The following is a 17,245-nucleotide window of genomic DNA, read 5'->3' as shown; positions in this document are numbered from 1 at the left end:
GATGGAAGAGCCCCAGGGCTCGTACCTAGACTCTCCATCACCTAAAAGAATGCCCTAATTATCTGTGTAACCAAAAAGAATCATAAATTATATTGGGGTATGACCACAGGCCTATTGATAATTGTCCACTGTTAACTACCTAGGCTTAAGGCATACGGGTTAACTTTGATTGTATCTTTCTTTTCCTCTGTTCAGACTAGTTTCAGAGAATTTGAGAAGGTGGGTTTGGGCACGTACACTTAGGGTATATAAGGTTTTCACAAAAACTGGTCGCGGTCTTTGGCTAAGAGGAGACTCTGCCTTGGGCCGCCGGTGTAATAAACTGCACTCCACCATCTGCATTGTCCTTCTGAGTGAGTTTGTTTCCCGGAATACCTGGCTACAACAAAGGAAGTTACCCAAGTTGCACAGCTTGTAAGTGACAGAGGCAGAATGTGAATTCAAGCAGCGCTGCCTGAGACTCCAGACTGGGAGCACCTCAAAAATGGGCACTGTGCTTCAACCATATAGCTCCTTCATGCCTATCCCAGGGTGTAGTGTTAGGGACCCACCAAGATCGCCCTGTGTTTATGTTGAATTTCATCCTAAGTGAGTTGCAAAACCAGAAAGGAAATTTTTTTTTTTTTTTTGGCCTCACCGCATGGCATGCGGTGGTTAAAAATCCACCTGCCAATGCAGAGGACACAGGTTAGCCCTGGTCCCAGAGGATCTCACATGCCAGGGGGCAACTAAGCCCGGGTGCCCCAACTACTGAGCCTGTACTCTAGAGCTCACTCACTGCAACTCCTAAAGCCCAGACACTCTAGAGCCCGTGGTCTGTAGCAAGAGAAGCCACTGCAATGAGAAGGCCTGCTCGCTGCAACTAGAGAGAAGCCTGCACACAGCAAAGAAGACTCAGAACAGCCAAAAGCAAATAAACTTATCTTTAAAAAAGAATAAGAAGGAACCCAAGTCATCAGGCTCCTTCTAAACTGTGATGCAAGGCCCCAGTCTTTGCTCCCATCTCCTTGAAACAAAGACAGCACCGTCTGGGCTGGCAGTCACCCTCACCAAGTGTAAGCACAACTGTGAGTCATGAATAGCCAACTGTGTTGGTTGAGTCTGTAGCTCTCTGGGAGGTGATTAGGGAAAGCCAGGCTATTTGTTATAGTTGTTGCTTCTTCCCACTATCATTAAAGAGAGAGGTGGACTTTCCCAGTGGCTAAGACAGTAAAGTCCATCCTAAAGGAGATCAGTCCTGAGTGTTCATTGGAAAGACTGATGTTGAAGCTGAAACTCCAATACTTTGGCCACCTGATGAGAAGAACTTACTCATTTGAAAAGACCCTGATGTTGGGAAAGATTGAAGGCAGGAGGAGAAGGGGATGACAAAGGATGAGGTGGTTGGATGGCATCACCGACTCAATGGACATGAGTTTGAGTAAACTCAAGGAGTTGGTGATGGGCAGGGAGTCCTGGCGTGCTGCAGTCCATGGGGTTGGAAAGAGTCAGACACAACTAAGTGACTGAACTGAACTGAAGATGGTAAAGAATCCACTGGCAATGCAGGAGATGAGAGTTTGATCCCTGGGTTGGAACGATCCCCTGGAGGAGGAAATGGCAAGCCTCTCCAATATTCTTGCCTGGAGAATCCCATGGACAGAGGAACCTGGAGGGCTACAGTCCATGAAGTTGCAAAGAGTCAGACACAACTGAGCAACTGAGCATGCATGCACGTTCTGAGGCATGCAGAGGTAGAAGGGGCTCTAATAACACGAAGGTATTCTCTCTCCATGCAGACTACAGTTTAAATTGGCTGATTCTGGTGACTTGGGGGCTCACAGAGAAGCAGCAATACAAAGGGCCCTGAGGAGGCAGTTATAGCAAGAAACTGACCATTTCTCCACATCCTTGAGAGAATGCCAAGGTCTAACTGATCTCAGGTGACTGACCTCAAGCCAGCAGCAGCTTGAAGCAGGGTTTCAGTTCCCAGCCATAGATTAAGTTTGGGCTGCGACAGTGAGAGCGCTGACTCTCAGCCTCTAGACCAGTGCTCAGTGACACAGGCCCTGGCCCTTCGGCTTTGCACAAAAGACAGAAAGACTTTCTGTCTTCCCACAAAGACAGACAGAAAGTAGTGAAACAAGTGAAGTGTTTATTAGGAAGAAAAAGAATACAGTATGTGTCAGTAGACACATGGGCGGACTCAGAAAGAGAGTCAGGGGGTTTGAATCAATTTTATGGGGCATTTCTTTCACTGATTTGCCTGGTTCTGAGTCCGTATCTGATGTATCTCAGGTCATCACACGTGCACACAAGTATTTCTTAGCTGAGATAAATTCCAGCAAAGAGGCCTTCGGGTAGACTTTTGACCACCAAGAAGTTTTCTAGTCAAGAAGTTCTCCTTGACTTCAAGAGTGAGAAATATGTGGTCTTGGGACATCTCTGGTGGTCCAGTAGCTAAGACTCCATGCTCCCAATACGGGGTGCCCAGGTTTGATTCCTAGTCAGGGGACTAGATCCTACATACCACAGTGAAGACAGGGGAAGATCCCACGTGCCACAACTAATCCCCAGTGTGGCCAAAAAATAAATAAATTGGGTTTTTATTTTAAGGAAAAAACGTTTGGTCTTTTACCTGGGCAGGGCCCAGCCTCTTCTCCCAGTGGTCCTACTATTGATATTTCAGAGTTTCTCTGGAGATGGATGGTGGGGATGGTGGCAAGACATTCTAAACGGATCTAATACCACTGAGCTACCCAGGTGGCACTAGTGGTAAAGAACCCACCTGCCAATGCAAAAGATGTAAGAGATATAGGTTTGATGCCTGGGCTGGGATCTTCCCTACCCAGAGATCAAACTAGTGTCTCCTGCATTGGCAGGTAGATTCTTTACCAGCTACACCACCTGGGAAGTTCCCACCTGCTGCAGTTAAAAAAAAGATCGTGCATGCTGCATAAAGATCTCACATGTGGGGACTTCCCTGGTGGTCCAGGGGCTAAGACTCAGAGCTCCCAATGCAGAGGAGGGTTCAATCCCTGGTCAGGAAACTAGATCCCACAAGCTGTGACTGAGACCTGGCACAGTCAAATAAGTAAACATTTTTTTTTTTTAATCTCACATGCCAGGACTAAGACCTAATGCAGGCAAATAAACACTTTTTAAATAAATAAACAAAGGTAGTTAAGATAGTCAGTTTTATGTTGTAAGTATTTTTGCCACAGTCTAAGAAATGAAAAGGAGAAACGAAAGAGCTGTGTCAGGGGAAATCTTTGTCATTACTTGCACGTGAAGCTGCCTGGAGATAAAAACACCAGACACCTACTACATTTTTGAGAGAAATTATGAACTTGGCCTTCAAAGGATCATGACTCTCTGGTACACTCCCTGGGGAGTTTCCTGGCAGTCCTAGGACTTGGGGTTTTCACTGTGGGCCCCAGGAACTAAGAGCCTGCAAGCCTCGAGGTGAGGCCAAAAAAAGAAAACAATGCCCCAGGGTTATGCCATGAGGCCCTTAAAACCATCCCAGTAGGAAATGGAATGAGAAAGCTTCAGAAGTAGCGATGTGGAACAGAGGGCTGCAAGAAACCTCCCAGAGAACTGAGCCAAGGGCCAGGGACAAAGACGTTACTCACAGCAGTGCAGGAGTCTTCACAAGTCCTGCTTAACTAAATATTTGAATTGCTAAATTCAGTGACTTCTGTGTGTTTCCACTGAGGTTTTGGGCTCACTGTGTCTTTAACATTTATTTTGCATGTAGATTGGAAGTTTTTGTCTTTTTTTTTTCAAGTCTGTGAGTCACCAGCCACAAGAAACCTGTCCGGAGTTCAAAGGACAGTTCGGACCGGATGCTGTGAACAGATAACTCATCAAGCTATGACCTCAGAGAGGATGCTCTGCATCTGAGGAGGAATGTGTGCTTGCTGTATGACACTGAGTAGAGCCGCACTAGTCCTTCCGGTTCTGCCTGGCTACGAAAATGCCTTCAGATCTTTCAGCACCAAGATTTGTACAAGTCAAAGAAACCCTCCTCTTGCTAATACTGCCTACATCTCAAATCACAACTTTTTAAATTGTAATTGAAGATGAAGGGAGAAGGCAGCTTTTATGGAGTTTCTGCTGGGTCCCAGGCACTGTTTGTGAATTGCCTCACCTAGACTATTTCATTTAAGGTTATGGGAGTAACCTGTTTTCCAGTTTGGGGAGTTGAGTGGCAGAGAAACTGAGTATCTGGCAGGGCACATGTTCTTGAAAAAGCTAGAGGGAAAACATAGAGAGAGTGTTTTGTGGGTTGGTTTTTTTTTTCTTTTTTTTTTAATTTTTTTGGTGGTACCAGGTCTTTAGTTGCAGCATGCAGGATTTTTTTTTTTTTTTTTTTTTTGCTTATTGTTGTTGCTGTTGTTCAGTCACTCTTAGCGATGCCATGGGCTGCAGCACACCAAGCTTCCCTGTCTTCCGCCATCTCCCGGAGCTTGCTGAAACTCATGTCCCTTGAGTTGGTGATGCCATCCAACCATCTCACCCTCTGTTGTCCCCTTCTCCTCCTGCCTTCAATCTTTCCTAGTATCAGGGTCTTTTCCAATGAGTCATCTGTTTGCATCAAGTGGTCAAAGTACTGGCACTGAAGCTTCAGTATCAGTCCTTCCAATGAATATCCAGGGTTGATTTCCTTTAGGATTGACTGGTTTGATCTTCCTGCTCTCCAAGGGACTCTCAAGAGTCTTCTCCAGCACCACAGCTCCAAATGAACTCTTAGTTGCTGACATGTGGGATCCAGTTCGCTGACCAGGGGTGGCACCCGGGCCCTCTGAATTGGGAGTGCTGCGGCTTAGCCACCGGCTCACCAGAAAAGTCCCGGGGAGTGTTCATTTTAAGATTATGTGGCTTCGGGCCAGGATCCTCCTCAGAGCCACCCTCACCTCCTTATTGCGCAAAGTGTACACCACCGGGTTCAGCATTGGTGTCACCACCGTGTAGAACACAGCGACCAGGCGGTCCTGGTTCGGGTTCCCTCCGGACTCGGGCCTCAGGTAGATGATGGAGGCGCAGCCAAAATGCACGATGACCACGGTGAGGTGGGCAGCGCAGGTAGAGAAGGCTTTGCTCCGGCCAGCAGCCGAGGGGATCCTCAGGAGGGCGGCCACGATGAAGGCGTAGGAGAGGAGGATAAGGAGGAAAGAGATTAGTACCACGAGGATACTCAGGAAGAAGATGGCCAGCGCTTTGATGGCACTTTCCGCGCAACTGAGCTTCAGGACGGGGGCGATGTCACAGAAGAAGTGCTCCACCCGGTTGCTGCGGCAGAAGCGCGAGGAGAAGATCAGGCTCGTCTCGATGGAGGCCACCGAGAAGCCGGAGCAGAAAACCAGGGCTCCCAGACAGAGGCAAACCGTGGGTCTCATGATCAGCGAATAGCGCAGAGGGTGGCAGATGGCCACGTAGCGGTCGTAACCCATCAGAGTGAGGAGGAAGCAGTGACTGCATCCCAGGCCCAGGAAGAAGAACATCTGAGCCCGACAGCCAGAAACGGAGATGGCCTGGTTCTCCGTCCACAGACGAGCCAGCATGTTGGGGATGGTGACCAGAGTGTAGCTGGTCTCAGAGAGGGACAGCGCCGCCAGGAAGCGGTACATGGGCGTGTGCAGGGTCCGGTCCGCATGGATGACGGTGATGATGGTCACGTTGCCGCTGAGGGTAACCAGGTACGTGAGGAAGAACAGTGCAAAAAGGGTGGTCCTCAGGTCTGGGAGGTTGGAGAAACCCACCAGCAAAAACTCTGTCACCAGCCAGGTGGCATTTTCCTGCTGCTTCTCAGGAACCTGAGAGGAGAAGGCAGAGGAAATGGAATAGGACAACTCAGTAATGCTCTGCTGAACATCATGTGCCAGCGAGAAAGGATAATCATCCCTGTTTTACAAAAAAAAAGGAAAAAGGGACAGAAATGAGGCCATTGTGGGACTTCCCTGGTAGTCCAGTAGTTAAGAATCCGCTTTGTCATGTAGGGGACACAGTTGTCATCGCTGGTTGGGAAAATAAGATCCCACATGCTGGGCAGCAGCTAAGCCCATGAGGTGGTACAAGGCAACGTCTGAGCCCCAGAACTCTGGAGTCCCAGTGACACAACTACAGAGCCGGCAGACAGCACCTACAGAGCCCCCACACAGCAACGAAGATCCCGCATGCTGCAACTAAGATCCAGTGCAGTCAAATCAATAAATAGCAAAAATAAATACACAAGAAATGAGGTCATGGTTTTCGTAATATCACACAGCTAGCAGCTCTACAATAGACAAGAAAATCATAGGTATGGAAATAACTTGGGTGCCCATTAAAAGATGAATGAAAAAGGAAGATTGGTACGTATACACATCAGAATATGATTCAGAGATGAGAAAGAAGGAAATATTGCCATTTGACAATATGAATGGACTTTGAGGACATAATGCTAAGTGAAATATCAGATAGAGAAAGAAAAACACTGTACAACCTCACTTATTTGTAGAACATAAAAGTCAAACTTTATATATATATATATATATATGGGTGGGAGTTAGGGATAAATAGTAAAATGGTTATTACCAGGGGCTGGGAGGTGGGTGGGGAATTGGAGAGATGATGTTTAAGTATACAAACTTGCAACTATCAGGAAATAAGCCCTAGAGATCTAATACATGGCATAGTGAATATAGACCATTTTATATTATAAACATTAAAGTTGCTAAGACACTAGGTCTTAATTGTTGTTTAGTTGCGAAGTTGTGTCTGACTCTTTTGTGACCCTTTGGACTGTAGCCCTCCAGGTTCCTCTGTCCATGGGATTTCCCAGGCAAGAATACTGCAGTGGGTTGTCATTTCCTTCTCCAGGGAAACTTCCCAACCCGTGGATTGAACCCAGGACTCCTGCATTGGCAGGGAATCTCAGATCTTAATTATTCCCACCATAAAAAAGAAATGATAATTATGTGACATGATAAGAGAGGCTGCTATGGCTACAATGGTGCATCCGTGCCAAATCACTTCAGTAATGTCCGACGCTTTGCAACCCTGTGGACTGCAGCCCTGCAGGCTACTCAGTCCATGGGATTCCTTAGGCAAGAATACTGGAGAGGTTTAGCATCTCCAAGGGATCTTCCCAACCTCAAGTTCAAACTCACAGCTCTTACATCTCCTGCGCTGGCAGGCAGGTTCTTTACCACTAGCACCACCTAGGAAGCCTGGCTACAATGGTAATTATATTTACAATATCAATATAGGATATACCTTAAAGTTACACAGTCAAACATATTTCAACTGAAAAAACAAAAGAAAAGAGGGACATCCCTGCCTGTCCAGTGATGAAGACATCATGCTTACGCTGAAGCACGGATTTGATCCCTCATCAAAGAATTAGATCCCGCATGCCACACATGGCGAAAAACTATTTTTTGATTAAAAAAAATTTTTTAAGAAAATCACAAGATCCTTATAAGGGGTAAATTACAATAGGTGGGGCAGGGAGAGGGGGTAAGAACTTCAGGGTGTTAGTCTGAATTCCCCTAGAAACAGATCCCGAGGCAAGGATTCAAAAGCAAGTAATTTATCTGGAACGTCATCTCCAAAGACAGGAGTGGTGGAATGGTGAAGGGAGACAGATCATAAAAGGTGTTATCAAGATGTTGACTGAAATAAAAACACATAACATGAGAGCTGTCAGTTTCAGTTTAAGTTAGGGACTTACTGAGCACTGAAGCTTGAGAGAGGGCTGCCCTGGTGGCTCAGACAGTAAAGATCCGCCTGCAATGTGGGAGACCCAGGTTCGATCCCTGAGTGGGTAAGATCCCCTGCAAAAGGGAATGGCTACCCACTCCAGTGTTCTTGCCTGGAGAATTCCATGAACAGAAGAGCCTGGCAGGCTATAGTCCATGGAATCGCGAAGAGTCAGACGTGTGACTGAGTGACTAACACTTCAAAGTTTGAGAGACAGCCCCTCAGAGAGCTCTGAGCAACTGCTTGGAAGTGGGGCGGCGGGGCGGGGGTGCAGGGGAGTCAGATTTTGGAGAAAGGGGAAGTGCAATCAAGCATGCACCTCAGTAGAAGGTTGCTGCTAGTCACAAGGAGCAGATATCTTTTTTTATTTTAGTGCTTTCCTAACTTTGGAAGATGCAAGAAAATGTTGTTCAGTTACTAAATTGTATACGACTTTGCGACCCCATGGACTGCAGCACACCAAGCTCCCCTATCCCTCACTATCTCCCAGAGTTTGTTCAAGTTCATGTCCATTGAGTCAGTGATGCAAGAAATTGGGCTCATAAAAATCTCTCCTGAAAATCTAATTATCTGAAGGGCTGTTCTGCCAGTTTTCCCAGAACACGAAGAATTTCATTCCTGATCTCCACCCTGAACTCCTTTCAGGCTGTGTTGAAGGTCAGTGACTGCAGTGGTCTGTGACTCAATCCTTGTAGAGCCGGGTGGCCAGTGACTTTCTTCAGGAGCATTACTACAATTCAATCCCACCTGGAGCTCCTTGAGAGGTAGTGAGGGGGGCTGTTTATCCACCAATCCCCAATCATCTTGCTCAAGAATTTCCACCAGGAGACATTAATCTCCCAGGACTTCCACACCTGCCACATGTACAGGGAATTCAGTCTGACAGGTAAGACAGGAAATTGCGGCCAAGGGGATGTGGGCTAGGAATTTACAGAAGCCTCTACTATCCATGTGAAAAGGATACCCAAGAAAGGCAAAGCCTGTAACATTGATATCTGAAATGAACAAAGTAATACTTTTAGAAAATTTGATACCCAAGGCTATAGGTCTTCCACAGTCCCTAGGCACTTTTGCCTTCCTCCATAAAAATTGCTCTTGGGGGTTTTTTGTTTGTTTTGGGGGGTGGGGTTGGCCAAGCCTCAAGGCTTGTGGGATCCTAGTTCCTCAACCAGGGATTGAACCCGGGACCCTCAATAGTAAAAGCACCAAGTTCTAACCATTGGACTACCAGGGAATTCCTGAAAATTGTTTTTTAAAAGGGAAGGAATTCCCTGCCTGCCCAATGATTAGGACTCCTGATTAGGACTCCTTGATTCCATTGCAGGAGACCCAGGTTCAATCCCTAGTTGAAGAACTAAGATTCTGCAAGCCATGAGACATAGCCAAAGAAAAAAATTGTTTTTTATTTTCAAGTAAATGTTATTTCTAATTTTTATTTAAATAAAATTTCATTTATCAAATGAAATAAAACCAACCTTTTAATTTATTTAAATTTTATAAAAATTCAAAATTTTTACATTTTTAGGACTGTATTGATGTAAAGATGAATATAATTCTCACCCTAAGAGCTTATTTATTTCTTCTGATCTTAGAAATTTACACAATTTCATGGGCCACCTAACAGTGTTTTGGATCCAGGCCTTGTGCTGATAAATACTTCTGTGTTAATTAAATGGAAAATAATTCTGAAATTATTGAATTTTTTCTTTTTTTTTTTTTTTTTTTTGCTGTGCTTCACAACATTCAGGATCCTAGTTCCTGGACCAGGAATCAAACCCATGTCCCCTGTAATGGAAGCACAGAGTCCTAACCACTAAATTACCAGGGAATTCCTGTAAAATTTTTAACCATTTTAATTCAAATAATGAAGCATTAGTAAAACTCCTGGGATTTCGCTAGTGGTCCAGTGGTTAAGAATTTGCCTGCCAATGCAGGGAGCACAGGTTCGATCTCTAGTCTGGAAGGATTCCAAGTGCCATGAGGCAACAAAGCCTGTGCCCTGCTGCTGCTGCTGCTGCTGCTAAGTCGCGTCAGTCGTGTCCGACTCTGTGCGATCCCATAGACGGCAGCCCACCAGGCTCCCCCGTCCCTGGGATTCTCCAGGCAAGAACACTGGAGTGGGTTGCTATTTCCTTCTCCAATGCATGAAAGTGAAAAGTGAAAGTGAAGCCGCTCAGTCGTGTCCGACTCTTCACGACCCCAGGGACTGCAGCCTACCGGGCTCCTCCGTCCACGGGATTTTCCAGGCAAGAGTACTGGAGTGGGGTGCCACTGCCTTCTCCCTAGTCTGGAAGGATTCCACATGCCATGGGGCAACTAAACCTGTGCACCAGAACTACTGAAGCCTGCACGCCCTAGAGCCTGTGCTCTGAAACAAGAGAAGCCACCCCCAAGGGAAGCCCACGCACTGCTGGAGAGTAGCCCCTGCTCGCTACAACTGGGGAAAGCTCAAGTGCAGCAATGAAAACTCAGCACTGCCATAAATAAATAGAAAAAAATTTAAATACTGGATTGGTGATAGTTTTATTATTTTATAATCAATTAACTTGCAAGCCCAGAAAATGCATATAATCTATATTGGAATGTTTCTGAGTATTTTACAGTCATTTGGAAAATGGTCCTAATGTAATCTTTCCCTGCTTATCAAGAGTTAATTCGTTTGGAGGGAAGCAGATTTCAAAACACCAACTCAAGAGACTGCCATGACTGGGGGTACTGGAGAGATGAGGGCTGATTTATGCGCCATCTAGTGGCATTTGGGGTAATCTGCAAGCCAGTGACCTTCGAAGTGAAGTGAAGTGAAAGTTGCTCAGTCGTGTCCGACTCTGCGACACGGACTTTCACCCGCCAGGCTCCTCTGTCCATGGAATTCTCCAGGCAAGAATACTGGAGTGGGTTGCCATTTCAGTGACTCTTAGAAGAGGAAAAATAGCTGCGCCACTGAAATTACTCATCTGCAGCAATTGGTCAAGAAATTGAGAATGATTCTTTAAACGTTTTAGAAGTTTGTTGGAATTTTAATTTGTGAAAAATGCATTTTAAATTTTAGTTCTAAAGATATATAAGTAGAGGAAAGCAACAGAAATGTTCTTGATCGCGTCCAAAGACATTCTGTTCATAAAGAAAAGACTAGTCAGGACCATCGAAGAACTTAACAGGTGCAAAAGACAGTGAGAAATGGTTGCCCATTTTTCATGAAGAAAGGAAAACCAGGAAGCAGGCAGTCATGTTGATCAAGCACAGGGGTGCAAACGTTTTCTGTAAAGGACCAGAGAGTGAGTATTTTAGGCCATTTGGGTTGTACAATCTATGTCATGACTGCTCAACTCTGCCCATCTAGTGTAAAGGCAGCCATGGGCAATGTATACACGAGTGTCCCTGAATGTTTCAATAAAACTTTATTTACAAAAACAGGCAGGGGGCCAGATTTGGCCCTCTGACTATAGTTTGCTGGGTGTCCCAGGTGGCTCAGTGGTAAAGAATCCACCTGCAGGAGACACAGCAGATAGGGGTTCGATCCCTGGGTCAGGAAGATCCCCTGGAGTAGGAAATGGCAACCCACTCCAGTATTCTTCCCTGGAAAATTCCAGGGACAGAGGAGCCTGGTGGGCTACAGTCCACAGGGTTGCAGAGTCCGACATGATTGAGCACTCAAGGACACATTGCACACTATAGTTTGCCAACTCCTGATCCAGCACAAATAAAACTAAAAGAATATTCTACTTAGGAAAATTCCAATGAGGTCCTCTGAGGAATTCATACTATGAAAAAAAAAAAGCAAAGCCTGACTTGAAATCTTCAAAAACTGAAGCAAAATGAAATTCCAACTTAAGAAACTCAGACTCCACTTAAGAAATCTAGATCTAGGGGACATCCCTGGCAGTCTAGTCTCTGCCAATTCAGGGGCTCCAGTTCAATCCCTTGATCTGGGGAATAAAATCCCACATGCTGTGCTGTGCAGGGATGGGGGATCAGGGGGAATCTAGATCTAAGGAAAGGTACACTGGACAGAGATACCCAGAGCACATGTCTGGAAAAGGCTCCTTTATTGCAAATTAAACTAAACCAGAAAGAACATTAGGGCCCTTATATAGTGAGACTTATAGAAATTCAATTACCTGGAAGACTTCACAGATGAAAAAAGTGATTGGATTATGACCACTAAAAAAGTGTAACTTCTGAATATCACAAAACATTGTTAAATTGAAACAAATATATAGGCAAATAACAAACTAGAAAAGGTTGTGACTCTAAAAAATCTTCAGTTCCTCTTTTGCACAGCAAAGGAAATTATAAACAAAAGGACAACGTATAGAATGGGAGAAAATATTTGCAAATGATGAAACTGACAAGAGCTTTATTTCCAAAAGATACAAACAGCTCACACAGCTCAATATCAAGAAAAACGAACAATCCACTCCAAAAATGGGCAGAAGATCTAAATAGCATTTTTTTTTAAATTATCAAATTTGCAAAGATGGAAGAAGAAAATGAGAGGTGGGTGCTAATGTGTGTGAGTAAAACTAGGCCCTCTACCTCTTTGCATTGTTGGTTGCAGGAGAATACAATTTGTTTATATATCTGATATCTTATTTTGGTTCTATAATTCTCCTTCTAAATATTTTCTTGAAAATAAATTATCTGGGGAATTTCCCTGGTGGTCCAAGGGTTAAGAATCGCCTGCCAGTACAGTGGACTTGGGTTCCATCCCTGGTCCAGGAAGATCCCACGTGTCACAGAGCAACTAAGCCCACTTTTACCACAACTACTGGAGCCCAGGCGTCCTAGACGCTGCACTCTGCACCTAGAGAGTAGCCCCCACTTGCCACAACTAGAGAAAAGCCTGTGCACAGCAATGAAGACCCAGCAGAGCCCAAAAATAAATAAACAAACATATAATTTAAATAAAAGAAAACATTATCTGGGACTTCCCTGGTGGTCCAGTGGATAGAACTCCTTGCTTCCAATGCAGGGAGCCCAGGTTCTATTCCTGGTCAGACAACTAGATCCCGCATGCCTCAACTATGGATTCCACATTTCACAACAGAGATCAAAGATCCCGTGTGCTGCAACTAAGACTCAGCACAGCCAAACAAATTAACATTTTTTTAAAAAAAGAAATTCTCTGACTTCCAGGTACAAGGATGTTCATAGTAGCATTATTTAAAGTTTTTTTTTTTTTTAAGAGAAAAAACAACCTAAGTGTTCGATAAAATGCCCTTACAAATCATTAAGGGGGAAAAAAAGCTAAAACTTTTAATAGACAAGAAGATGGACTATCATTAAAGTCACGTCTTTGAGAATAACTGATGACTAGAGAAGAATCTTCATATATGTGTTTGCTGAGAAATGGGAAACAAAATATTTGGATCCCAATTGACTTACTACAAATGCATGTGTTTTCCATTCTTTTTTGTATGTCCCAATTTTTCTGCAACAAGTGGGGATTTTTGTAAATAGAAGAAATAAATTTTTTTAGAGGGATTCTTTTTCCCCTGGGTAAGTATTTTTTATTGTTCTTAAAGAAGTTTAATCAATCTGGTTCAGAAAAAAAGGGTAGAGATAAGGAGGTTCCCTTTGAAACACAAAGCTCAAATGGTAAGGAATCTGCCTTAGGGATCCAACCCAGGTCTCCCGCATTACAGGCAGATTCTTTACTGAGCCACTGGGGAGGCCCTTATGACCCAGCAAACCCCACTTCTGGGCATATACCCAGAGAAAACCATAATCCCAAGAGATGCATGCACCTCAGTCTTTGCTGCTGCCCAGAGGCAGCCTGGACGTCCATCCACAGAGGAATGGATAGGGAAGATGTGGTGACAATGGAATGTCACTTGGTCGTGAAAAAGGAAAGGAATTGTGCCGTCTGCAGACACGTGGGTGGACCTACAGACTGCCATACAGAGTGAAATGTCAGAAAGAAAGACACTGTATATTAACACATATGTGGAATCTAGAAAAACGGTATAGATGAACCTATCTGCAAAGCAGAAATGGAGACACAGATGAGAACAAGCATATGGACACTGGGTGGGGAAGGAGAGATGGGTGAATTGGGAGACTGGCACTGACATATACGCACTGCTGCTGCTGCTGCTGCTGCTGCTGCTAAGTCGCTTCAGTCATGTCCGACTCTGTGCCACCCCATAGACGGCAGCCCACCAGGCTCCCCTGTCCCTGGGATTCTCCAGGTGAGAATACAGGAGTGGGTTGCCATTTCCTTTTCCAATGCATGAAAGTGAAAAGTCAAAGTGAAGCCGCTCAGTCATGTCCGACTCTTCGTGACCCCATGGACTGCAGCCTACCAGGCTCCTCCGTCCACAGGATTTTCCAGGCAAGAGTACTGGAGTGGGGTGCCATTGCCTTCTCCAGACATATAAACACTACTATGTATAAAATGGGCTTCCCAGTTGGCACTAGCAGTAAAGAACCCACCTGCCAGTGCAGGAGACGTTAAGAGACGCAGGATTGACCCCTGGGTGGGGAAGATCCCCTGGAGGAGCGCATGGCAACCCACTCCAGTATTCTTGCCTGGAGAATCCCATGGACAGAGGAGCCTGGTGGGCTAAAGTCCATGGGGTCACAAAGAGTCAGACACGACTGAAGTGACCTGGCACGCATGTATAAAATAGGTAACAAATGAGAGCCTACTCTATAGCACAGAGAACTCTCCTCAGTGCTCTGTGGTGACCTAAATGGGAAGGAAATCTAAAAAAGGGGAGATATATGTATACCTATGGCTGGTTCACATTGCTGTACACAAGGAAGTAACTCAACATTGCAAAGAAACTGTTAAAAAGAAGATGAAAGAAAAGAGCTTGCTGCCGTTCAGTGCTCAGTTGCTCTGGAATGTATTTCCCCTCTTTGTTTTCAGATCTCACCTTGAGGGCTGGGGATGGGCCAGAGAGGCTCGTCCCACCTTGGCAAGGACCCCAGTCTGCTCTTGCTTCCCTCTGAACTGGGCAGATGCCACCTCCATAGTGAGGATGGAGAGGTCCCTGCCAGCTGTCCGCGTGACCCCACCCTGCTCAGCCTGTGTCCACCCTAGCATTCCCTGAGATAATCAGAGTCCCCTCTGCTCCTGGCTGGACTGGTCCCTCCCTGCCCTCCTGATACAGCTTTGCCAGCTCCTCCACCCTCCTCTTTCTCCCACACTCTCGTCTAACCTGCCAGGAAATTCTGCAGGCTCCACCTGCACATCTGTCCAGGACTGGCCACCTCTCACCACCTCCATCGCCCACACTCACCATCAGTCACCGGGTCCAGCTCAGCCACCTTGTCCTGGATCTCCTGGCTGTCACCCTTGTCCCCCACAGTCTGGTCTCCCACAGCGGCCAGAGGGCACCTGGGAACCCCTCAGTCAGGTCATCTCCCTCCCCTGCTCAAAATTCCCCATGGCTCCCACAGTACTTGGTATAAAAGTCAGGGTCCTCACTGTGACTCATAAGACATGCTCAATTACCTCCTTGCCCTCACCTCCTTCCTCCCTCTCGGTCACTCCCTCTAACTCCGTTTCTCCTTGCAGTTACTGTTCTAAGCACAGTGCAGCCCCAGGGCCTTTGTCTGGGATGTTGCCTCTACCCCATGCATTTTCTTAACTGATTTCCTAGTTTCTTTCAAGGGTGGATTTGGGATCTTCGCCAAGCTGAAACAAGCCACCCTGGTCTACTCTCACTTCTTCCTGGAAGACCTGGGATTTCCCTGGTGGCGTACTGGATAAGAATCTGCCTGCCAGTGCAGGGAACACGGGTTCAATCCCTGTTCCTGGAAGATCCCATATGCTGTGGATCAACTAAGCCCAGGAGCCGCAACTACTGAGTCTGAGTGTTGCAACTACCGAAGTCCATACAGTTAGAGCCTGTGCTACACAACAGTGAGAATCCCAAGCACCACAACAAAGAGTAGCCCCCCACTTGCCCCAATAAGAGAGAGAACCTGTGTAATGCATCAAAGACCTAGCAGAGCCAAAAATAAAAAACAGTAAAAAAAAAAAAAAAAGACAGAAGCCCTGAACGTAGCTGTAATTTAACCCTACAGCAGCTGAGAAGCTGTGACTGAATTTGCCTCAACATGTCCAAAGTCTGTTTTCCAATTATGACAGGTGAGAGTGCCTGACCAAAAAGACATCAGGTTACAGGGCTAGACGTTGTCTTATTTGCATAACTGGAACCCGTGACAGTTGCACCCATGGACAGATCTCCAGGCAAGTTGCTTGTTTCATGGAAGAGTTGGGAGCCAGAAAGTTCTGAGCTTAGGACTCCCCAGGAGGCTCAGATGGTAAAGAATCCACCTGCCAATGCAGGAGACGAGGGTTTGATCCATGGGTTGGGAAGATCCCGTGGAGAAGGAAATGCAACCCACTCCAGTATTCTTGCCTGGAGAATCCCATGGACAGAGGAGCCTGGAAGGCTACAGTCTATGGGGTCAAGAAGAGCCAGACACGGCTTAGTGACTAAACAACAACAGCAAAGTCCTGAGCTCAGGGGCATGCCCATGCCAGCCCCGTGGTGGGGGTGAGAGCCAAGGAACACACAGGACTGGGACCTGGACTCTCTCCTTTTCTACCAGGAAGCCTCCTCAATTCTGGAACTGCTACCCCGTCACCACTGAGCCCTCACCACTAACTGACCCTTCATGTGTATGAGTGCATTTGTGCCCACGAAGCTTCTGGATTCGTGTGTGTGCGTGTGCATGCCTGCCACCTGCAGGGCACATGTGTGTGCATTTTGCACCCCTAATGCATGCGTGAGCCCCACCCTCCTGCTGTCTGCTCACATGCCCGTGCGTGCCAGTCAGGGCTGTGGTGTAGCCTCTCCAGCCAGCCGGGGGCCCTGAATCCACACTCACCATGGCCGAGGGAGGCTCCCACGTGCCTGCCAACATCACTGCTTACTGCCTGAGAGAGGAGGGGCTGAGGGCCAGGGTCCTGTTATACAGGGGGTCCCTGGAGCTGCAGTCCCAGGGGGCCCTCAGACACTAACGAGCCCCCCAGGGCTCAGGCTGGAAATACCCCACAGGGTTTTTCCCTCCGGGAAACTGGAGACCCCAGGGTCTGCTTCCCCAGCCCACAGGATCTGATGGCAAAAACAAGTGGGAAAGGACTAATGACAATCTCTTTGTTTGGATGGTGGTCCCAAATGCACACCTCACTCCATCCGTTCTCCCCAGTGACCCTCAGGGCCCAGCAGGCGCTGGACAAGGCTGCTGCCCTGAGGAAGGTGGGCCCTCTACACCCCGCTCTTGAAGGGGGAAGGAAGAAGTGCGTCATTTTGATGTTATCCAGTTGCTCAGTTGTGTCTGACTCTTTGCGACCCCACGGACTACAGCACACCAGGGTTCTCTGTCCGTCACCAACTCCCAGAGTTTGCTCAAACTCATGTCCATTGAGTCAGTGATGCCATCCAATCGTCTCATCCTCAGCGTCCCCTTCTCCTCCTGTCTTCAATCTTTCCCAGCATCAGGATCCTTTCCAATGAGTCAGTTATTCGCATCAGGAAGCCAAAATACTGGAGCTTCAGCT

At 46.5% G+C, this 17,245-nt stretch overlaps 1 protein-coding gene across 1 annotated transcript; it reads right to left on the bottom strand.

Annotated features, from left to right (window-relative positions):
- Positions 1-4,844: 4,844 nt before the first annotated feature.
- LOC138085597 (olfactory receptor 10T2-like) lies at positions 4,845-16,575 on the bottom strand. The gene is made up of 4 exons (XM_068980071.1): positions 16,501-16,575; positions 14,973-15,042; positions 14,607-14,614; positions 4,845-5,798 (listed from the first exon to the last, which is right to left on the bottom strand). Exons 1-4 carry the CDS (start codon positions 16,573-16,575, stop codon positions 4,845-4,847), a joined length of 1,107 nt encoding a protein of 368 aa, XP_068836172.1.
- Between the last annotated feature and the right edge of the window lie 670 nt (positions 16,576-17,245).

The sequence above is a fragment of the Capricornis sumatraensis genome, chromosome 9 (genome assembly GCF_032405125.1).
Source record: "Capricornis sumatraensis isolate serow.1 chromosome 9, serow.2, whole genome shotgun sequence".
NCBI lineage: Eukaryota > Metazoa > Chordata > Mammalia > Artiodactyla > Bovidae > Capricornis > Capricornis sumatraensis.
The sequence above is the reverse complement of the archived record's forward strand: the minus strand, read 5'-3'. Positions and strand labels throughout refer to the sequence as shown.

Excerpts from the sequence above, each read along its gene's own strand:
- LOC138085597 (XM_068980071.1), bottom strand. The coding sequence starts at position 16,575 with ATGGTGAGTGTGGATTCAGGGCCCCCGGCTGGCTGGAGAGGCTACACC. Across the intron at positions 15,043-16,500 it reads TGACTGGCACGCACGGGCAT|ACTGTGGGGGACAAGGGTGA; the intron begins GTGAGCAGACAG and ends GTGGGAGACCAG.